Below are 24,404 nucleotides of genomic sequence, written 5' to 3' on the forward strand. Positions count from 1 at the left end.
AAAACATTAGGAGTTGAGACTTCTCTTACATAGAAACAAAAACACACAATAAAAACCCCATATGAGTAGGAAGCAGTAATAGTAGTTCCCAGACTAGGTAGCAAGGACAGATAAACGTTTGGTCACAAAAGAGCAAGAAGTTCCCAACAGATGTCCACAGAAACACTGTTCATGATAATAAATACGCAGGTGGGGAAGAAAGCATTATTTAGGCAATAAAACTGCAAAACAGCAGCTGTAGATGATAATCTTCCCAGGGGTGGAGGAAAAAAAAAAAAAAAAAATCACATCGCAATTCATGATAAAAATATCTGTATAAAAATATATATGTATTACTTGTTGATACATTAACTCCTTTGTCCTGGCTTTTGTGACACACACAAATGCAGATATCCTTACTGCACTGAATCCACTATATTGTCTCAGATTTACAAAAGAATTGATAGGAATCTCAAGAATTACTTAGAATTAGCCAGTATATGTGTATATGATTTGTGCTAATATTTACTCATAACATTTTTCAGATATGTATATTTGAAGATTCATTCTCCACACTCTCTCTCATTCTTGCATTTTTCTTCATAGGAGAAAATGACGGTCCTTTTCATCTTCTCCACCAAGTAGAAGATCAACTTCATCCTTCATCCAGGGTTTCTCAAAAGATTCCACACATCCCCCCCCCAAATCAATAATGACAACAACTTTAAAAAAAAAAAAAAAAGACATCATAGTTTATGAACTTCACCACTGCTACAAGAGAACTATTTTCAGTTTAGCAACTGACTATAAAAGGTATCATTGTGATTACTTATTGGGGGGGGTGCGGGGAGAACACCAACAATCAACAGCTAACCAAAACAGCGAATCTCAAACACATCAATGAAGATGAAACCATTTTAACAATGAACCTGATGGTAAATCTAAGGTAAGTTAGAGGACAGTTGGTCAAGGACCAGCTGGGCATGAAAAGTCTTTGTTTCTATTATTTAACAGGGTAAACAAAGGAAAAAAGGTACCTTTGCCACTGGTGCTTTCCATTGTGTACAAGTAATCCATGTAGAAAGCCCCAAACCTCTGCATTCCAGCTATCTCTGTGTACGTCTCCTACCAACAAAGCAAAGCAAACAAAGAAAACGTCGTATAAGGAAAGAATCTTGAGATTACCAACTGATAGGTTGGTATGAGAGAGATATATTCATGTTTGGATTTGTGCATCAACACACGGAAAGGCTTATCAAAACAAAGGACAGAGGTTATCCCAAAGAATTCACCTTTCCGATAGGTAATGTAACTTCTATTTGAGGCCACACAAAGGCACATCCATAATTCCAGTGGACATGCTGACCAATTCATCAATAACATCTAGTTAATTAGTACCTTTAATGGAGTAAATATTCTTCACTTGACTTCTTGCATCCAAGAGATCTGCCTAATTAAATACACTGAAAACTGAAGCTCATTCATTCTGGCTTTTTTATTTAAGGAATATTGTGGTTTTATCTTTAAACAGTAGGAAACTTATTACAACTTTATGCAATCATTGGGATTTATGCATAATATAATCAAATCACAAAAGCATCGAAGACAGGCCAAGGAAAGAGTAAAGCTTAAAACTAGAACACACTATGGGAAATGTTTGAATATGGCTAAATACTTGTGATTTCACTAATTAATTTCAATTTTTATGGGATTCTTCAGGGTTACACTTCTTCATCACTAGTACTAAAAAGGTGAAAATTGTAAAATTTAAATTTAAAAGAAATTAGATATATTCAAAATTGTAAATGGCTTACCTGTACGATAACACAGAGCATAGAACTCCACCTATGAACACACCTGGAAGGGACCACCTTGGTCATCACATCCAGTCTTTAATAATTGCAGACAATCAGGGAATAAAGTTTTACTGCACAATTTAGAACAACAGAGACTATCAGTGACTGAAAATTTGTCTACCAAAGGCCGAATTAGCAAGAATTTCTCTAAGTAGACAAATATAGCACACAGACAATATAATTAACATTGCCCAAGATCCAGTTTCCAAGAGAGCACTTCTTAGTTTGAAGACCATGAACTACTTACTGGTTGGGTTTAAAGAAGTATGTGCTGTTAAAGCTTGACCTTTTGCTAGCATTCTCTCATATCTCTGTTTTTCTCTGCAGGTGTTCTGTAGTTAGTGCTTTTGGAAACTATGGCATTAATTCAGCTTTTGGGGCAGGAGGGGAGCTTGAGGTTTCTTTTGGACATGTTTTGTTATTTTTTTTTTTTTTTTTAAAAACACAAACAGGTTTACTTTTTTTTGGCCATCTGCAAAGTAGGATTCAGTTAAACATAAAGCAATGAAAATAAGTCCTCTAATAGTACACAGATGTAAATAATCATTAGAAATCCATTAGAGAGCATTAGAACATCCTTATTAGAAAAAAAACTAATTCTCTGACCTTATGATGAGCTGCATCCAATATAAACTCTGCACGAATACTATTATTTTCAGGACTTCTGTAATCAAATAGTGAATTCGTAAGGTATGTCATTCCTTTTGCACTCAAATTTTCTCCACAATTAAAGAAGTAGGCCTCCTTCATGCAGCAGTAGAAAATAATAAGGCAGCAAGGGAGAAAAAAATAGTCACGTTAACAGAGCAGTTTCAATTCTGTCACAAGACACTAATGACATGGCAGCATCCCTCAAGAGCATATTTCATTATGAATGATAAGACAATTAGAATAACTTTATTCAATTAACACTGAAGTTCCTGTCCACTCCCTCCCATTTTCCAATTAATAAAACCAGCCTGAGCTAGTGAATATTATACAGCCCATGATACAGAACATACTAGTTTCATTTTAACAGAAAATAACCTCAGATCACTGTTACTCTGAATTCTGCCCCATCCTCTTAACTATACACAATCTTGTCACTACATACTCCATTTCTCTGACTGACCAATGCCTTTCAGACACTTTATCTATCCTCTTCATGGTAAGCAGTTATTTCAAGGTATGTCCTGCTTGCTACCTTATCACTCTTCTTTATTCATCTAGATTTTTACATGCCTTCTCCATATAGCAAACCCCCTATCCTTCTGAAATCAACACAACTTTTTCATCAAGAGTTATTCTTCCAAAAAGGTTATTTATATGAGATTGAGAATAGATGGAGGGAGGGACAACAGGGGCAGACGGGGAAATCACATACAACAAAGCTGGACCCTTTATGAAAGGCACAGTCCCAACTATAGCAGTAGAGAAAGAAAAAAGGTGAGAACATGAACATCACCACGGTTCTCACAAAAGCAGATATTTTCTCTAAATTCACACCCTAGAGGGTGGCAGAAAAATTAAAAAAAAAAAAAAAAAAAAAGGGGGCAAAAACCCAAATGTCCCTTATCAACTAACCTACAGGAAACTCATTCGCTCACCCACCCACCCTAATCCAAAAATCACTTCTCTCATGATTTTATACCTCAGAATCTCACAGTTGCTGCAGACGAGGCTGCTGTCCACCCTCACATCCCCAACCATGTCTCCCTTGTATCTAACAAGGCCAGCAGAGCATCTTTTACAGTCGGCTCATGCTTGCCTCCCCAGCCTGTCTTTCTGGAAAAGCCTATGTCTATCCACTGCAGCACACCAGTCATGCAGCGTGGCCCACCACACCTCTATAATCCCAATACTGTCATACACTACAGCTCTGTAAAGATATCTGTTTCTTCTTGTTTCTTTTCTGTGCTGCATACATTTGCATACAAACGCTTGAGATGGATGCCAAGCCATGCTGCTCTCACAAGGGAAGCATAAGAACCTGTCCCATCATACCTATCACAGCACAGGATATGATTATTTTCCAAATAAGAAGATATTTTATATTAATATACAGTCACTTTGTATTTTCTTCCACATTATTTTTCTCCTTAAAATACTAAGACTTCACAGAGCACTAACATCAAGTTAACAGGTCTGTTGTTGGCTCCATTATTTGTTTTTTCTTTAAACACAGATAATAATTGCAGTTCTCCAGTACTTTAGGACACTATTCTATCTATAGTTCAACCAAAAATCCTCATTTTTGAATTTAGTATTTCATGCACCACTTCATTAAATATTTTAAGAGCAGTTCATATGGATACCTGATTTTGTCTTATTAAGCAATTCAGGCTTTGCTTCTATTTGAAATAGAAATTAATAGTGTTTTACTCCTTCACTTGATACTGCTCTTATCAACCTTATTGAAAAATGAGGCAAAACACTTATTAAATATTTGAGCCACACTTCTATTTTCTTTAGCATACAGTGTTCCCATTTCTTCCCTTCCAATCTTCTGTTGATTTAAGTATTTTCAAAGGTTTTCAAATGTTTTAATCTGTTTTAATTTGTTGTGCAGATCAAAGTATGTAGACATACATAATGATGGGGGTAGTGGGGTTGTCAAAAAAAGACTTATGTTTTGCAGCTTCTCACTCTTAGATATTTGTCTTTCCAACTGTAAGGAATAATCATTGAGTTCTATATTCCAGTAACACATTCAAAAAACTTAAGTCACAACTGGTAACAGCAGCCTTTCTAAATTCTTGCAATCAAATATTTTAATAAATAAATTGGCCTTCTATGATGGAGTGACTATATCAGTGGACACGGCAAGAGCTACAGATGTCATCTATCTGGACTTCTGTAAGGCCTTTGACACAGTCCCCCACAACATCCTTCTCTCTAAATTGGAGGCATATGGATTTGACAGGTGGACTGTTGGGTGGATGAGGAATTGGTTGGATGGTCACATCCAGAAAGTAGTGGTCAACAGCTCAATGTCCAGATGGAGAACAGTGACAAGTGGTGTCCCTCAGGGGTCCACACTGGGACCAGTGCTGTTCAATATCTTCATCAATGACATAGACAGCGGGATCGAGTGCACCCTCAGCAAGTTTGCAGATGACAACAAGCTGAGTGGTGCAGTTGACACGCCTGAGGGATGGGATGCCATCCAGAGGGACCTGGGCAAGCTTAAGAAGGGGGCCCGTGTGAACCTCATGAGGTGCAAGGTCCTGCACCTGGGTCAGGGCAACCCCCAGTACTAATACAGGCAGGGGGATGAAGGGATTGAGAGTAGCCCTGAGGAGAAGGACTTGAGGGTACTGGTGGATGAAAAGCTGGACATGAGCCAGCAATGTGCTCTTGCAGCCCAGAAAGCCAACCATATCCTGGGCTGCATCAAAAGAAGCGTGGCCAGCAGGTTGAGGGAGGTGACTCTGCCCCTCTACTCTGCTCTGGTGAGACCCCACCTGCAGTACTGCATCCAGCTCTGGAGTCCTCAGCACAGGAAGGACATGGACCTGTTGGAGTGAGTCCAGAGGAGGGCCACAAAAATGATCAGAGGGCTGGAACACCTCTCCTGTGAGGAAAGGCTGGGAGAGGTGGGGTTGTTCAACCTGAAGAAGAGAAGGCTCCTGGGAGACCTTACTGCAGCCTTTCAATACTTAAAGGGGGGCTTATAAGAAAGATGGGGACAGACTTTTTAGCAGGGCCTGTTGCAATAGGACAAGGGGTAATGGTTTTAAACTAAAACAGGGTAGATTCAGACTAGATATAAGGAAGACATTTTTTACAATGAGGGTGGTGAAACACTGGAACGGGTTGCCCAGAGAGGTGGTAGATGCCCCATCCCTGGAAAAATTCAAGGCCAGGCTGGATGGGGCTCTGAGCAACCTGATATAGTCATAGATGTCCCTGCTTATTGCAGGGGGGTTGGTCCAGATGACCTTTAAAGGTCCCTTCCATTCCAAACTGTTCTATGATTCTATGGTGATTCTAAAGCATACCAGAATTGCTTATTCAGCAAGTCAACTGATATTTCAATATACTCACTTCATCACTCCTATTCATGTTCTCTTCAAAGTCTTTAACTCCCATAATTCCTTTAAGGCACATAGCTTGGCAACCAACAAAACCTATTTGGCAATCAAAGAAAAGTTCACCTTTCATAAGGACCTAGTGAGGGGAAAAAAAAAGTAATATTTTGAAGAATTCTACTCCATGAGAAATAGAAAAGATGGAGAAAAGTGAAGCAAAATATGTTTAGGTTTATATATTTAGAGCATTAATAAATAGCAAGTTAATCAAACAGTGCACTTAGAAGGAAGGAATTACTTTAGAGTCTGATCACTATAGCACTAGAAATTTAGAGAATTTCCATCCACATGATTATTAAAAAAAAAAACACATCCAATATAGCAGAATATGAACAATCAGTAATGAAATAATTTCAAAATATTTTATTAGTAACTACTTACTACAGTATTTATAATGAATCAAAGAACCCTGTCAATGGAAAATTACCTCAACTGTGGTTCCTTCTTGTTCCCAGCATATAACTTCTTTGGATTTTACTTTCTGAGGGCTGTAATAACTACTTTCAGCTTGCATTTCAGTGAGCTGTGAAACAATAGGATAAACACCTTATATAAGTCAATATTAGTATTAAACAGCAGTAATGTCATTAATATACAGAACTGATGAAGACAAATTAAATTATGGGCTAAAATTTATTAACAAGCAGGAAACAGGTGCAGTTAAACAGCTGTAATGCATTATCCATATTAGAACTTCTCATATTCAAATTCTGGTTGAAGTATGCCATAACAGAAAGTTTTAAATCCACTATAGTATTTTTAGTTTGCTTATCTAAAGAGAAACTATGTGAAAAGATGAACACAGCTGCATTATTAACATAGTATCAAATTCGCTTATAAATTGCTGTAAAAATCCATAAATACATTATTTATTCTTCCCAGCAAATAATTAAAACAGCATGATAATATTAAGGAAACATTTTGATTACAACAATACTCATTTTTGCTTCTTGTCATGGCAATGGGGAGAAACATGCATTTATATTTCTTGCATGATTCTGATATAAAAATTTAAAGTGGTAAAACACATACACTTAGGTTAAAAAGCATATAACCCACAAAGAAAAAGGAGAAAAGAGGCACAAAATAATGAAGGTGTTACAGTTTGCATTAAAAAAAATACTTAAGTTTATGTTGAGCAGCTTAAATAGTTCAAATTCTGATTTTTATATAAAAATATCCACAAGCTCTCATTATTTTCAACAGTGGATACACATGGATGTTGTTTCAAATTAAAATTTTTTAAGCCTAATGTCCAAGAAAATTGGATTAAAAAAAAAAAAAAAAATCACTGATCACCCTTCAGCTGTATGCAATTATTGTAGAGGAAAAGCAATTAATTGATTAAAAGAACTCAGACATTACAAGAATCATTTTCACCATTATTAGAAAATGCTACATTTAATTTAGCATGATTTTTAGCTGGAACGATATCAACTGTTCAGAATGCTAATGCAGAAACTTGACCTTATTTTTTTTTTTACCAAAATATGAACCACAAATTAATTCCATACATTCTTTGCACGCAAGCAGAACAATGAATTCTGTTTTCCTCCTAACTGTCACCGTATTAGTATCATACATCACTTCACATTTCAATTTCATAGAACGTAAGAAGTTACATTTTAAGTAGTTATTATCGCTTCATAATATAAAATGTGTAAGCTTCCCAATGAAAGATTAGGAAAGCCCAATCCAGAAAATCTTGTTCAAAAAAGTTCATATTATTTTTAATGAGTTTTTTCACATGAGGGAAAAGCACACAAAATTACTACTATATGACAAAGTGCAAAAGAAAAGATGCTGAGCCATGATAAGTGAGAAATTTGAGTTTTGGTTGGTTGTTCGAGTTTTTTTAAGTGGTGTTCGAGGGATATAATCAAAGGAGGAAGAAAAGATTTTCAATTATTTCTTTTTAGCCTGTTTGGTTTGTTTGTTTGTTTAAAGGGAAGGTTGAAGCACACTGACAGAAAAGAACATGACTGAATGCCTGTTGATGCTTTATGTCCTCAAATTTTGCAACCAAATTTAGCAGGAGACTGAAGGCTTAAAACATTAACCTCCCCAAAGAATGCCCGCAGTTCCCAAAGTCACTTCTCTCATCCTTTCTGACAGCTGCTGAGCAGCTAAATGCTCTGCTATGCCACCAAACAAAAATAGCTAAGAGAGAGCAGCCATGAAGCCACTGAAAACTCTTGTGCACAGATGACAAGCCAAACGGGCAGAAAAGGGACAGGGAGCTGTTGATGGTATTGACTGTATAAGTAGGACCATAAACATTATATGAGGGTTATGAAAGTATGGCAGTTCATCTGAAAGGCTCAAAGTCATAAAAAAATCAACCTTAGTTATTCTGCTGCATGTAGAAATAGTATTATCTCCTGTTCTGCAGACTTCCAGCCTTGATTTAACATATGTTTAATTGTAAAACCAAGAGCCACTTTCTATGATGGTTGTGCACATAGAATTGCTTGCATATAGTTTGGCATGTATAAAAAATATTTTGCTAATTCGGAACCTTAACTTTTAATTTGCATCAGTACATCCAGCGAAATACTGCAACAGGTTGCCCAGAGAGGTGGTAGATGCCCCATCCCTGGAAACATTCAAGGAGAGGCTGGATGGGGCTCTGAGCAACCTGATCTGGTTGTAGATGTCCCTGCCCATTGCAGGGGGGTTGGACCAGATGGCCTTTAAAGGTCCCTTCCATCCCAAAGCATTCTGTGATTCTCTGATTCTATGATCTCAATATCTTATTCAGACTCCCCATATTCCCTTCTGCAAGCTTACAAAAGGAATAGAAAGAAATGCAGCAACTATTTTGAGATTTGTTTACAGAAAATACTCAACTCATAGTCTGAGCTATAAAGTATGTATGTAGAAAAAATGTGTAATTTATCCTTTGTTTCTTTAATTCAATTCCAACCCATGGAAAATAATTTCAACATTATCAACTTAAATTCATATTTGCACATATTATAGTTTAAAAAAAGAAAAAAAATCCTCCAATTCATGAGCTATGTGAAGCTAAAGCTTTTTGATAAAGTATATTTATATAAAACATCAGATGGATAGAATATTGCAATAAACACTCAGAGAAAGCCTTTTAAGCTTTTTTCTCCCATCAAAAAATATTAATCTAAGTAAAACAAGTGGTTTCCCTTTAAAATTAAAATGTTCATACTCAAATTCTACCTCCAATAGCAAAACCACCTCATATTGCAATTAGCAATACATTATGACATGAAAGGAACTTTCAACATTCAGTTTTCGTTATCCATTAATGTAATATGCCCTGTTTCGAATCAAACCGTAGACAAGCCCTCAGATAATCTTTACACAGTTGCTCAACAAGCCAAATAAATCCAATACAACGTAGAGAAATACTTACCTTAAAAGTCACAGTTGCCTTTGTACAGTAAAACCCAACTGAAATAATGGGATCCTTGAGGGATTGAGATTTCTGCTGATGTAGCGTTGTTCCTTCATCGGTTCCACTAGAACCATTCTCTTCATCATCGTAACTCACGATAGCAGGAACAAAAGACCAAGCCCAAGAAACCCATCCTTGTTGCTGGTCATCGTCTTGATGCAAATAAGGATCTTGATTAATATACTGTGTTGGATATTGCATTACTGAGCTTGTTTCATCTTCTGCACCTTTTAAAACAAAAAACTAAGTCAAATTTCTAATCAACCATGCTTGAAAATTAATTTATTATACTCAAAATTATAGTATGTGAAATTTATTAGGACAGTATTCCACCTATCATTCACTGATATTTGGTTTATGTTGAGAGAAAATAAGTAGAAATTTTACATTTCTGAATGTAAGTTTCTAAACACTTGTTTCATTCATTAACATTTTCCTCCAAAAAACATTAAGGATCTTTGCAATAATTTTATTATCGTACATTTGCGGCAAGACCAGAATTTGTCATCTATACCACACGCTTTCAAGACTTCTTCCATTAAAGCCCCTCTGAAGTTGCAAATTAAACCCTACTAAATAAGGATATATTACAATCTTGTCATTTTCAATTTTAAAATGAAATAAAAAAGGACTTCAATTGGAAAAGCCATAGTAAGGAAAATGTAAACACAGCACAGATCCAAAAATTAAGGTTGAAAACATCCTGTGTTTAAAAGTCAGCTTTTAAAGTATTCAAAGATACTGGTTTATCTACACTCAAAAAAGCTGGCATGCCACCTGTGAGTCAAAAAAAAAAAAAAAACAACAAACGTTGGTCCTCTGTGAAAAAGATATTAGAGAGAGTATACAGAACAAAACAAGGATTTTCCCAGAGATAAAAGTCTAACATTCATGATCCAAATGGGTAACACTGTGCATGTACAAACAGTACAATTAGCTTAGCCTATCTGGCCTCATCACCACTCCTACGGGACTCCCGAGGGGTATTAACTGCTTCAGAGTTACCACAGGTAGTACAGGATGCAGAACTGTTCCCACAGCGGAACAGTATTGAATGTATTATTTAACTAAGAAGGGAAAATAGGCATATTCCATTTCTATTTACTTATTTTTAAACTCAGAGGATCCACTCTTACAAGTTTTAAAGCTTTTAGTCTTTAGTCTTTTAGTCTAATTATTTATACAGTTGCGTGATGGGAGAAAGCATAAGAAGAAACACTCATGAGAATTCTCTGCACACGCTTGGAGGCGAGGACACCTCCTCCCACAAGGGCAATGCAAGCTTCCTTCCTGCTCTCTTTACAAAAGAGCGTCAGAGATCAGATTCCAATCCAAATGTAAATCTTGAAACAGAGGAAATACAGAAAAGGTGCACGTAAAGCCTTGGAAATGGCCAAGAGGCAGAACCGTCAGATATAGAAGGAAAAAGAATTGATATAGAACATGACTTGAGTAGTTTAGCCTAGACTGTTTTTGGCAAGCACAGAAGAAACAGGGGAAGGTCTGCCAAAAGAGAAGAAAATCTGGAGGTGTAGGACTTGGGTCATGCGTAACATTTGGTCTACATAGCCATAAAATCCAGCCATCATTTAGCATACCTCTTTGCTGCAGTATGTGTACACACAGAGACAATAGTAAAAGATGCCAAATAATAGTCTGGTTTATAACACTTATTAATATTTTGGAAGCCATTAAAATAAGACAGAAGAGCAGCTAGACTAAAATGGTGATATCTATACACTATCACTAAATTAAAACTACTACAACCATTATGTAATCAACGGCGAAACTTTGGAACAAATGCACAACAGCCTAGTAAGCAACCCACAACATCCTCTAAACACTTTGAAGCATAAATATAACGTAAATTCCTTTATCACAAGTAATGCATGAAGGGGAGTATGTACTTTGGAAACACAAAGTCTCTTTGGTTTTAACTAACTACACTAACCACTGCATCAACTGCAAATACATAGGACAGTGAAATATAATGATAAAACCCTTATGTTTTACATACATGAGTTTGTTAAAGGACAAAATGCTCCTACTCATCAGGTTTCTAAATCCACTCTTGCTAGCTACCCATAGCTGAGATCACACTGGAACAATCTTGCTTCATAGCGTAGGGCAGTGATTCCAGTTAAAAAATACATTTAATATAAATTACAAGATTGCAGTGTGACTGCATATCACTGTTTCCACATTCAAATCAAGTTCGATCTTCAGAAATACACTATCCTTTCTTTTAAAGGGTTTGAGATACTCATCTCTAAGAGTCTGGAAACTTCTATCTCTAATCGTAAGTCTGAAACTAACCCAGCAGAAAATTACTCTCTCTGTATTTATTTATTTTTCTGCCTGTATTAGTTTTCAGCCAGGTAAGGCTGATCCAGCTTAGCCTGTGGCTACATAAATACAAGTGCTGGCACTAGGGGAAGAGGGAGGGAATGCCTCACCATCCCTGCTGGCAATAGCATAAATTTTCATCTGGTTGAATCAACCATGAAACTGCATAAATGAAACTTGGTAAGTACTTCAAGAACACAGCTGTAGACGTTCATTCCTGTATCACTAAATAATATAGATATTAAGATCCATTTCCTCATTCATATTTTACCCGCTATAAGCTAAAGAAGCTACTGCAAACTCACAGCTAAGAAGACATTATCATTAATTATGAATACAAAACTTATGGAATAAATCATGTTAAAAAAAGGAGAAATTTGCAAGGAACAAGAGTTATCTGGCTGATAACAACAGCTTTGATGCTGACCTTGAGACTGCAATAGCCCTTAAATTGGTGTTTGTAGCATGAACTGTCCTTGGAGAATCTCAAATGTAGTAACATACATGCTTTCAGAGTAATAAGTATTTTCTGTATGACTTTCCTTTGCATGTATTTATTATATAAGGAATGCACAGAAATTACTAATGTACAGGAGAAAAAAAAAAAAAAAAACACCCAAAAAACCAACAAGTTCAATGTTTGTAATATATTTATACTAGTCAGTGGCTGTGTTGCCAAACTGAATTTCACTTGAAAGAAGATGTTCATTTTGGATCTATACCATAGAAAGACAATAAATTGACTGCCACAAGATAACTCATAATATTTACTATGCTAGTAGCTTAGATTTTTAACGCTTAACTAGTTTTACGTCACAGTACATATTAAAAAATAGTGGCTCATGATCTTTTCCACATGCATTACACTAGCACAGCAATATGAAGGAGACTGCACATAACTGGAAATGATACCAACACCAGCAGAAACTAGAAATCCTATGTACCAAACTCTAGTCTGAAAGGTATTCCACATCTCCTTTTAAAAGCAAGTGTACCCCCAACACTTTCTAGTTGAAAATCTGATGCTATCATAATTGTAGCACGAATACAACATTACAACAAAGTCACACGCTGGTTGCTAAAAGTGCTGGTACTTTTAAACATTTAAGAGGTATCACACTTATTTTCTACAAGACAACCCACTACAGTGATTCAGGTAGCCAGGAATCAGTACTGCAAAATAGTAAGACTTAAAGGTTTCTTCTTATTTCTGCATCGAGAACATAACCTTCCTTAAACTCAAACCTCTGGATCCTACTAGATGAGAATATGCTCCCACCTTACAGATAAAGGTAAATCAAGGAAAGAAATCATAACTCCCTTCTACCGCCAAGTTGCACAATCTACTGGATGTGGAATGTGACTGTAACATACAAAAGCTTCAGGTTCAACTTTAGAGAATCCTCTTTTTCATGGTATGTACCTCCATCTACTAAACAAACTTTCCCAAGCTTCCACTCCTAGTCTACCTGTCTTGTCTTACTGTAAATTTACATTACCCTAGCAAAGAACTGATAGATAAGGAGAGAGAGAGAATGAATCACCTTCCAAATTTGTTAAGAAAATGCCAAATAAAGAATGATGCCACAACAATTCTTAAGTGCTGAAATAACACGAATAATTATTCTAAAGTTCTCCCCATGATATTACTTGAGGGTGCTAATCAATTATTTTAAAATCCCAACTGTTTAAACAATATCCCAACCTCAGTAAAGTCAGGAGCAGATGTATGAGATAGTTAAGGGTGAACTACAAAATAAGCAGCAGTGACTTTAAAACACCAAAACCAGGACAAGAGGTAGGAGATCTATTTTATATTTTAATGGTAAAGGAGACTAAATAATGTGAAATATCACAACAAAATGGCAAGTGCCTCTGGATTGAGATACAAATCACAGGACAATTAATCTCAAAGTGATATGTAAGTGCACATACCCAATAGAGAGAGGAAGGTGTTAGTTGTCTGACAACACCAATCCAAAAAGTGGTTTTGTTTCAAATCCTGCAAACAAGTTTAAGCAGACCAATTGGAAATACACTTTGTTCATTGGAAGCATTAAAAAAAAAAAAAAAAATCGCTTGCATACTGCCATCTACATTAAGCCACTTCTAAAATCAGCAGCAGAAAAACTGGTCTGATATTTAAAGCTTTTATGTAATAAGTAAAAACAAAAGGTCAACCCGAGTCATGCCTTTCAAAGATTTAGTCAGATTTTTTGGGGGTCTCTACTTTAGAAGGAGTATTAATGTTTTTCAAGAAAAAAAATGGCAAGACAACATACAACAGATGTTTAAAAGGCGTTCCTAAAAATCCAGTTCTCCACAAAAAGGTTATAGTTCCTAAAACAATAAAAATATTTAATATAAACAAGTTTAATCTCCCCAACTTAGGAACTTCACAGTTTGGGAAGATCTAATCTTTACTCATTTTTTTTAATTTGCTACTCATTTTAACTGCTGCTCATTTAACTGATGTTAACAGAGGTAAACAATTCTATGTGCCTAAACATGTATTCCAAATTGATGAAATCTGGCCATCTCCATACAATGAGCTTGATACCCACCCTCAACACATGGGATCTCAGCAACCAGTGACAATGCACTCTTACAGATGCCCTACAACAAAGTTACTCACTGTCACACTGGCTGTTAGACTGCTGCACAATGCACTGACCCCACGAGCCCTGTTCTGCAGGTGTCTGTCTACTCTGCATCTTTACAGTTTGTTGAAATACGAATTGCAAATATACCTGCTGTTCCTTGGGAGGATATCAAAGTACATAGGCAAGGAAGAAGCTCCAATAACGGAGCTAGATGACTGGAAGAAAAGAAAAAAAAAAAAAAAAAGACAAAAAAAAAAAAGACTGTGGGGTTTACTGCACAGGTCATTTACCCCACAAACCACATGAAAACATGAAGAGCTGAAACAATATTATATACCCCAGTACAAAGATCAGATGTGTATCTCCATCTCTTTAACACTCAAGACAAGACAGATAAAAAGTGCAGGGACAAGAAAAATACACAGGAAAGTGTGATTTGGCACACAAAACCTTTTATTTCATTCATTCATTTCAGTCAAACTGGGGATCATTTTCTCCACTGTTTAGGAATAACTCTCCTCTACCCAAACTCTTTAATACAGTCCACAGCTGCTTTTCCTCAGTCAAGTATGGATAAATAAATCTATTTCAGTTCTCCCATTTTTATCCTAATAGAGTATTGCAGAGTCAATTCTTTCTCCAACAACTAATGCTCACCTAGAATTTCTTGCTGTCACAAATTCTTTGCACTTGGTTTTCTCAGCCAACTCAAATCTCATATTCAGCCCAAAGCTGGCAATATATTAAACTCATTCTCTTGATCTGCTTTTTGTTCCATTGGTACCCCAAAAATTCCCCACGCTACTGTTCTTACCACCAAGTCTTCAATAAGGAACACTTCAACCTATTAAAAATGAGTTTTATAGGATCTACGCAATATTTTATTCTGTTTAGTGTTGTAAAAGAGTTAACTACTCACATTCACAAAGGCCTTCTTTATTTTCGTTTAGTTTTTTGAGAGTAAAGATCACGACACAGTCCGTGTGCTTTACAAATACCAGAGAATTTCACAATATTCCTTTGGGATGGAAAGGCACTGTTATTATTGCCATTTTACACCTAGGAAACATGCTTCATAAGCTGGAATCACATCTGCCATGGATTTCATTTCATGAAAGGAAAAAAAAGAAAAAAGAGAACGAAAAAACCCAAAACTTTCATAATACAGAATCTCAAGGGAATCATTCAGAGGAAGCAGCACTAGGAACTGTTAAAACCACTCTCAGAAGCTCAGTAGCTCATACTGCTCATGACTCCAGCTTCTCACATCTGTCCCAAGTGTCTTGCTTAGCATCTTGTAACATCATCGTGCAGACCCATCTCAGCTGTCTCCCGGCCTGCCCTGCACCCCTCCCTCAGCCATGCAGCTTTTCATTTCCAGTCCACTGTTTGTATTTCTTTGCCCAGCCAGTGCCAGACCTCCTCTGCTTGAGCTTTTCCTGTTCTTCAAACCTCTCAGATCATTCTTTACTTAACCAGCTCTAGTATTTCAGCCTTAGATCATCAACCTCAGCAACTCCATCCAACTAAATTCCAGCTCTCCCCTGCATCCTGGCTTCTTGTCCTCTTTCATGACTAAATACTTTTCTAGTTACATTAGCCAATTTTTTCCACCACAAACCAAAAGCTTATTCTCAAGTCCCAGCCCATGACAGCTACAACTGCTGGTTCTGCCCCAGGCTCTTGTCCAAACCCTTCTCACTTTTATATCTCTCTGCACTGAAATGCATCCATTTCCTCCTTCGCACGACCAGCACAGTCAGACATCCAAGCCCACAATTCAGGCAGCCCTCAACCCCTCAGAAGAAAAAGCCCTGTCCAGCATGCATGCAATACTAAGCAAATTTACATACTAAACTACAAAGTTTCTACCTGTATTTCTGACCTATAATTTTACCCGTGTATTTTGAATGCTTTCAACTTAACAGAATTTGAGCAGACTTTACTCAGGCAACAAATTACATGTTCATGACACAGGGTACCCTGCTGCCAAATCACAAGGTCTTGGTCTTACGTTTGGGTATATAAGAACAAACAAACTGCTGCTGGTATATTCTTAGACATGGATAGGTGACTGATTTTATTATGTCAACAACACCATAATAAAAGCAAGTTCCATCCGAAAGACTTAGTAATAATTGAACCCAGTAAATTCTTTAAACTGAAAGGGTGGGGACTGCTTACTAATAAGTACCGAGTTAAAAGTGTTTAATGAATCTTCAGAACCCTTTCAAAGAGTTATAAAAACATAATCTATAAAAGAGGTCTGTACTTTATTAAACTGTAAAGAATTTAGGCACAATTCCAGTGGAATTAGTCTTGGATTTCATGAAGCGTTACTGTTGGAAAAAAAAACGTGGCTAATATAGCTCAGCAGATAATACGTGTCATTTATTATTGTACTTGATTACATTTTTTTTCTGAAAATTCGAAGTTTCCTCAGAAAAGTTCAAATCTGCGGTTAGAAATTTGGATGACAAATGCACCATGAAGTGCTAAGAAAGTGTTGGAGTTTTTTTCCATCTCAGGCACAGATATAATATGAAGTCAGAAGAAAAAAATACTAAAATCACAAACTGATGGTATGGGTAACCTGGTTAATGTCAATTTGGCACTCATGCTTAACTGCACTGAACGAGAGAAAAAAATCATTAGATATTTTAAAGTTTTATTTTGTGTATGTATGTACGTGTGCACGTGTGTGTACATATGCCTACATATATACTAAACTCTATGCAGGAAACAAGCATAAATAGTATGAAGAAACCAGTTGGTAGCAGTTTTAGCCTTTAAGTGGCAAAATACTTTGCAGTGAAGATAGAAATGGACTTCTAGAACTGTGTCTACAGCTCTGGCTTGGCCACCCAACAATTGCCATCTGTTTTGTGTTCTGAAGGAGATAGTTCTGTCAAATAGATATGATCATGTAATTAAGTACAATAACAATATTTGAGCACAGTGTAGCTGAACAAAAATTGCATAGGAAATTACAGATTTCCTCCTTGGTAGTTCTTGTCATTGCAACCTTAGTCTAATTTCTGACCCTTCTGACAACTCTTGTGTACATCACTGTGAAGTAACATGATATTACTTCTTTTTTAGATGGGTATTTTATGAAAAACTAGGAATTCATATTCACAGTTGTTCAAAAAAAAAAAAAAGGAATACAAATGAGATTTATAGACAACAATTTCAATTCAACCTTCCTAAGGACATACATTAGAAATAAGGATGACAAGAGACGCATTGCCAAAGGTTTTACTCATATTTGGACATAAGAACCTCAAACTCCATTCTACATGCAGAAAAGACTAAGCATTTGTAGGCAGATACCTTTTGTTTTAACCTTCATCTTCACTTAAACTTTATTTGTTTCACCACCCATCTCACACCCTAAACAAAAGAAGCCAAACAAACAAAACCCACGTACCTCTCCTATCAGACTTTCATCCTCTTCCACAGTTACAGCTGTTCATCCCAGTCTTCCCGTTACCCAGCTAATCTTTGCCTCCAACCCTTAGATCTTTTTGTCTGAAACTCACTGCCTACCAATCCCAGCTGTTCTCATATTGACTCATATGATTTCTCTATTCTTTCAACATCTTTCCTATATTCAAAGGGTCCTAGTCGCCCTAGCAGCTCCAGGAATTCAGCTACGACGTTCAAGCAACTCTAAATACATCATAATCCTCTATAGCATGAAAACTTGGCCAAATTTGGGTGAACTTTGATGGGAACGAAAGAAAGATATTCATGGTACAAAGACAACCCTCTGTCTGAAGGCAAGGGTAATGCAACTCTTCATAGAAAAAGTTCTTCACCCTTTCTCCTGCAAACAGTACAATTAAAACATTGGTTAGATGCAAGGAGTTCTTAAAATGCACACTAATTTTTCTAAAAACTGTATGCTTTTTAAGTCTCAGAAGAAAATTAAGTTACTATTTTCAGAATATTAATTAAGTACTTTTAATCATGTGTTTTGTGTAACAAACTCCACATTTCCTGTAAGGCAAATAGTTTCTAGGGCAGAAAACTATTTCAGCTTTAGAGAAAATACAAGAGAACTATTTACAGACATCTTATTTATTTGCTCAGTTCCACATAGCAGGAGCATGACAGAGAATTCTACATCTGGCATGATAGTGAAAGAGTTCTGTGCCAACCAACATTGAAGGCTATATTTTGGCAAAAAAAAAAAAATTTCCACTGCTGTCATTCTTCCAATAATGTACTTATTTCTCTGAAACCAGAGAAGACAGCAACACAGGACAAGAAAAAATTATAAACTTATGTCAATTAAAATTGTGTATTTCTTAAACAGAACAAAATCAATTAATTTAATTGTTTACACAAAGTTTCAAACTGTTGTAATACTATAAACGTAAGCATAGCTTAAGAGTGCTGCATCACATATAACATAATCACATATCACATATATCACATATAATTCCAAGAATTTTCTAGAAGTTATCATGTTCTTGGCTGTGTGGTAAATATCTCTTCCTACTCCCCTAGATCCAAATTCAACCTTGGAAAGATATTCAAAACTTATGTCTTGAGGAGATTAAAATTGAAACACAAATCTCTAAGTAAGTTCCCTGTTTTGACAAGTAAATTAACTTCTGCTCTACAAAAGCATAAAAAGAAGAAAATTCAGAATTTGGAATGACAGTCCATCCTCCTCCTCCTCTTTTATTTAGTGCCTGATACATTACAAAAACTTCAGATTCAAGCTTGGATGTTCAAGATCATGACATTCCTAATTAAATTACTAAAAAAAGATAGTATGATGTAAATCAATATGACTACTTGGCTCTTGAATGTTCTGTTTTTATATTTTACATAGAAGTGAACAAACAGGGAAGTATTTAGGTTCTAATGTCTACTTTGAAATTTTATTTCCCTTAGATTTTAATATAAACTAAGCACCTATATGCCTTTCTTATGTTGCTGCAAATTCCTAACAACTCATCTAGCATAAAACCTCAATACTCAAATACATTACATGATACAACTAGAAAAAAATAGAAATACAGCAGTAAAGTTGGTATCTCATATCAAAGTCACATAAAATTAAGACTGGAGTGAAAGGTTCACAGCTCAAAATGCATCACTGTCGTAACCCTAGCAATATTTGGGAAGCAGCAGATGGGAAGTCATCACACAAAGGTAAAGAGAATTCACCCCTCATCAGTGCAGTGCTCCTCAAAAGATCATGTCACAGTAAGTTACCTTGGAAGATCACACAGAAGAGGGAATATGTGTTACAAGAAAATAAAAAGCAGAGGAGACTAGACAACGTAAAAAGGACAGAACTACTGAAAAGATAGCGCAAAGTAATACTTTGCTGTTTAGAACAAATGCTGCTATATCCACTCTCAGTAACAAGTTCCAAAGAAAGATGGAAAAACACATCACTTGGCAGCAGCCACATTTGAACTAAATAAAAGAGAAAAGTCAAAGGTGCCTAAGGACAGGTGCCTTGTTACACGACGTAGTGACAGAAAAATCCAAAATACCCTGCTGTGTCACAACTCCTAAAATGGTCTTTTTAGATAAAGTTTAACCTCAGTTTAGTCAGGACCATCAGAATACTTTCCAGAACATAACATGAAAAAGATGTTAGAGCACTGCATACTTACCCAGCACAATGAACTGCCTCTAACAAACTGCAGACTGCCAAGATACTTAGCAATGACTAGCCTCAGCCATTTTATACTTGTAAAAACCGAAGAAATTAATGTTTTTAACATTTCTTTTTTAAAAGTAAAAATTGTATTTACCTGTGATATTTCCCAACGTATCTTTAGTGTGGCAAATCAAATCTTCACTTTCCCCATCTTTGAAGTTGCCTATTTCTCCATAATAAAGAGCAATCCCAAGTTGCATTATACGTATAAACATAGGAAGCTGCTGATCAGAGATTGAAAGTTTCAAACTTTCAACTAACGTGTGAATCTGTAACATGAAAGAACAAAAGCAAATAGTAACAAAGCTCTGGCATCATTAAAGCTAACTTTTAAACCATACAACTCCATATTCATTTTGTACATGCATTCTAATTTCTAAAAACAAAAGCTGCAATACAACACAAGGCAAAGGGCTGCAAACAATGACTGTCAAAAACACATGCTCTTTGGGTTGCTACACAAGAGATCTTCAGGTTGAAAAGTCAGATTTAATGTATTTTGCATATATATATATATTTTGTACAATTGTTGCTGAAGAAATTTCTAAAACATAAGTCACAGAAGAGCATCTGATTAAACTTTTATTTTCAATATAGAGTTTCATAAAAATCTCTGCATGTTAAAGAAAACCTAGATATACTGGTTTTAGCATACAAGGTCCCTCATTTTGATTCTTTCCCACTCCCAACATTGTTGCAAGTGGACAAGTAACGGGGAGGAAAAAGGATTCATTCCAACTGAAGTGCAGAAAACCGGATTCTCTGGATATTTCAGTTCAAACATGCAATTAAGCAGTTTTCTCTAAATGAAAGCAGGCTCTGTAAAGACTGTAATTACTAGGATGAAAATTTATCCTTCTTTAAATATTTTAGCTATTTCATTCAATACTTTGGAATAATTTTATGAGTATGTGATTATGCTACGAAGACAAAAACAGACTTGATAAGAAAGCCACCTTTCATTAAAATAAGAGCCGCATAAAATAATATTATTGTAATAAAATTACTGTCTGTAACACTAGACATATTTCTAGCTCCCGGTCCATTTTCTAAATGTTGTGGGTGAAAATAATGAAAATGGAAAGTAACGACACATCAGCATTGGCCTTAATGCAATCCAATTCGAGAAACATGAAAAATGACTTTGTAAACAGTACTGCGCATCCATGGGCACGTAAAAAAACAATAGTAAAATAAATATTTGTATAAAAATATGCTAATATACTAACAAGACTTCACTAATGTGTATGAGTAAATTAATAAAGCCACAGCCTTAGTCATACAGAATGAGTGACAACATAGTATCAGTATCAATGTAGACATGAGGAAAGATTTTAGGTATCAGAATTCTGCTATTCTTTAAAATTCCCTGAAAGAAAACAGCATGTAAAATCCTAAAATACAGTTTGGAAATTAAAAATTAATCAGTCAATACCAATTTTTCAGGGTCGGTTGATTAAAAGTTGTCAATACTAAATCTCTTCTGTGCAAGTGAACAACAGGAAGGATAAGGAGCGAATAACTGTCTTAACATTTGGAAGAAAAGCAGCTTATTTTGCCAGAAGCCTTTTTAAAAGTCACACAAGGGACATATGTCATAGTGGAGGACAGGAACACTAGGTAGCACTATAGGCAATGAACATAATTATATAGTGGCTCAATTGAAATTACGTTACACTCCTGGACTTCTTGTCTGGTAGTACCCTACCATCATGATCCTGCTCTTACATTGCCAGTGGAACTCATCTGCCCCTCAGTAAGCTGACTCATCTCACCAAAAACTGGCAGAAAACTGTTTATTTCTTCTTGTCCAGTTAGCTTTCTGTCAACATACTGAGTTGACTTAGATGACTGACAGGTCAGACAAATGTCAGTGCTGCTGCAAAGAGGGGGAGACAGGACTGACATCCCCAGCGCAAATCAGCTCATCTGTCATACGGTTGTCTCATCCTATGATGATTTCAACAAGAAAAGCAACAAAAAGCTTAAAACACTAATAGTTTTACACGTTTTGCTGCCTCCCCCCACGTATACTATTCATTCTAAAACTGAAAATAGGAGCTTAGTGTTCCCAATTTAAAAGCAAACACATATCCAAGTACTTAAGAACTGTCCTCCTTTGAGAAGTCTCAACTTTAATCAAACTCATTAAGATTAGTTTGGCTAAAACTTTGCAATAGACATAGTAGTAAAAATTACACAGGTTATAAACATATTCTAGTCCCTACAAAGAAACCAAAAGAGCATATGCTACTACAAATGTGGAAGTCTTGGAAACTTTCACTCAAGACTGAAAAACAGATGCGCTTTACCAAGTGAACAACACACAGTATGAAAGTTTTCATAATAAAGATCTTCACAGATTTGGAGAGAAAGATTGAGTGCTGCTGGCTTTTGGCTTTAGCTGGGAACCAAACCACCAGAACACAACCTGCTGGCATTCAGGAATCTACCCTTCAGACACACTGAAGCTACAGTAATTTAATTTGCAGCAGAGACTTTTAAAAAGCTTTAAGTGTCCTTGAATTAATTCCATTAATGAAGTAGTTACATTGACTGATAACAACTCCTTTTACTTCAATTGTAAGAAGACACAGCTATTTCTATTCAATAGTCAAATATTTTAAAGACGGTCTTTTTAAAAAACTGCATCCTGATGATCCACAGCATTCAATCTCCATGCATACAAAGTTACCAAATATAAAATTTGTGAGGGTCAACAGATCTGTAAATCTAATCATTGCATAATGGTATGGTAGTGAAACACTAGAAATGATTTAAGATTAAAAAAATCATTACCTTTGGACCATAATAAACAATTATTAATTCACTTAAATATTTATCTAGCATCATATATCTAAATGCTTTGATTTAATTGAGCACATTCCTGAATATCTTCATAAACAGTATTTTATGTTTGAAGACTGAAGAGAAAAAAAGAAGACACAAACTAAAAAAAGAAGAAAAAGATAAAAAGCTAAGTAAACTATGTGCAACATAAAAAAAACCCAGAGTATATAGGGGAAAAAAAAGAGCTAAAAGACATCTTTGAACAAACTGAAATGTGCCTTAAAAAAGGGCAGTGGAAATAAATGACCACCACCAAAGATAACCAGAAAAGTTTAATACAAATTGAATTAAGTTACTACCACCTCAGTGCATTCTAGCATGTGTTTTAATTTAGTCCAGTATTCACTAAAAAAATATAAGTAATAATATAATAATCATTATCATCATCATTTTTACAACAACAGTATCATTTAAACTATACGGAAGACTGTGTCAGCATTTCCATTGAAGCGTGCTGTCAGAGACTTGTCATTTGGCCATAAACTTTTGCTCTGGAAAACTGGCATATAGCACTTGAGCTAGGTACAGATTTCTTCTCCAAAATTTACAAAACTATTCAGCTAATTAAAAAATCAGGCTTTTTAACATTAAGATTTACTGTCTATATGCAGTAATCATCCTGTCACCACAGAACATAGAGACCATAACTGGTAAATTATAGACAGTCATATGATGATTCCTTATTATCATTGGAGTTCATATAGATTCTGAAGTTATATATGGTTAAAAGTCCTAATATCATTGAATATAACTTCTTGTTTATAAAACTCAAAATAAGCGAATTTCCAAAATTGTTACCAGTTACTCTGAACCAAAAAAAAAAGAAAAAACCTTCTGTTTCTAATATGCAGAATCTTTGTATATTTAATTATTAAATTAAGATCTGCACAGGAAAAAATGAGATTTCTGCAAACATACATACTACCAGGCATTTGTGTGCAAGTATCCAGCATTTTGTGACAATTCTTATCTGGATAAATACTCATATGGCCATACCATATCCACAAATCTGCAAATTTGTCCGAAGTACTGAAAGGCATACAGCTGTACAGCACGTACAAGAAACAGGGGCATTTGACAAATTGGACATGATTACTGATTAACTTCCAACCTTCAGTTCACAACAGCTTAGGACTTCCTGAATCACATCACGAGTCAAACAAATGCAGTATCCCAACTGAAAGAATGACACTTCTGAATTATATTCTTGAGAAATGCCCATCAAAATTTATTTCAAAATTTACTATTATGCAGTACATACACCTGAAGATTATTTTTTATTAAAACTTGGGAAAAGCCTGGTATAAAGTCTGTGTCTTAATTTAAAAGAGTTCTCAACTAACTAAATGGGCATCACTGGTATTCATTGAGAGAGGGAGGAAAGGAGGGAGGACAAACCTTACATGTATGACTACTCAGAACAGAAAAAAAGAGTAGGTGTGAAAGGTAGTTTAGTCTCTCCACCAACTCAACGTTTTGCTTCTGCACTGCAAAATGTAAACGTGTCACCTAGTGTCAGATGACCATGAGTAATATTGCACCCCTGCTCACTAGGAACTGAGCTTGGCTTGCTAATCC

General features: G+C 35.8%; 1 protein-coding gene across 14 annotated transcripts in view; it reads right to left on the bottom strand.

Annotated features, from left to right (window-relative positions):
• The window catches only part of VPS13B (vacuolar protein sorting 13 homolog B), a 485,731-nt gene that overhangs the window by 407,412 nt on the left and 53,915 nt on the right, over positions 1 to 24,404 (bottom strand). For 12 of the 14 annotated variants that reach the window (XM_082316760.1, XM_082316766.1, XM_082316768.1 and 9 more), the window contains exons 7-12: positions 20,071 to 20,245; positions 9,297 to 9,565; positions 6,333 to 6,428; positions 5,862 to 5,984; positions 2,442 to 2,579; positions 1,017 to 1,104 (exon numbers count right to left, since the gene is read on the bottom strand). In XM_082316760.1, the coding sequence (XP_082172886.1) occupies positions 1,017 to 1,104; positions 2,442 to 2,579; positions 5,862 to 5,984; positions 6,333 to 6,428; positions 9,297 to 9,565; positions 20,071 to 20,245 (889 nt within the window). Of the gene's footprint in view, positions 1 to 1,016; positions 1,105 to 1,793; positions 1,837 to 2,441; positions 2,580 to 5,861; positions 5,985 to 6,332; positions 6,429 to 9,296; positions 9,566 to 17,717; positions 17,935 to 20,070; positions 20,246 to 24,404 lie in introns of those variants that run through there. The other 2 variants (XM_082316758.1, XM_082316759.1) reach the window with 2 other exon arrangements.

This window comes from Platalea leucorodia (assembly GCF_965183815.1).
Source record: "Platalea leucorodia genome assembly, chromosome: 1".
Taxonomy (NCBI): Eukaryota; Metazoa; Chordata; class Aves; order Pelecaniformes; family Threskiornithidae; genus Platalea; species Platalea leucorodia.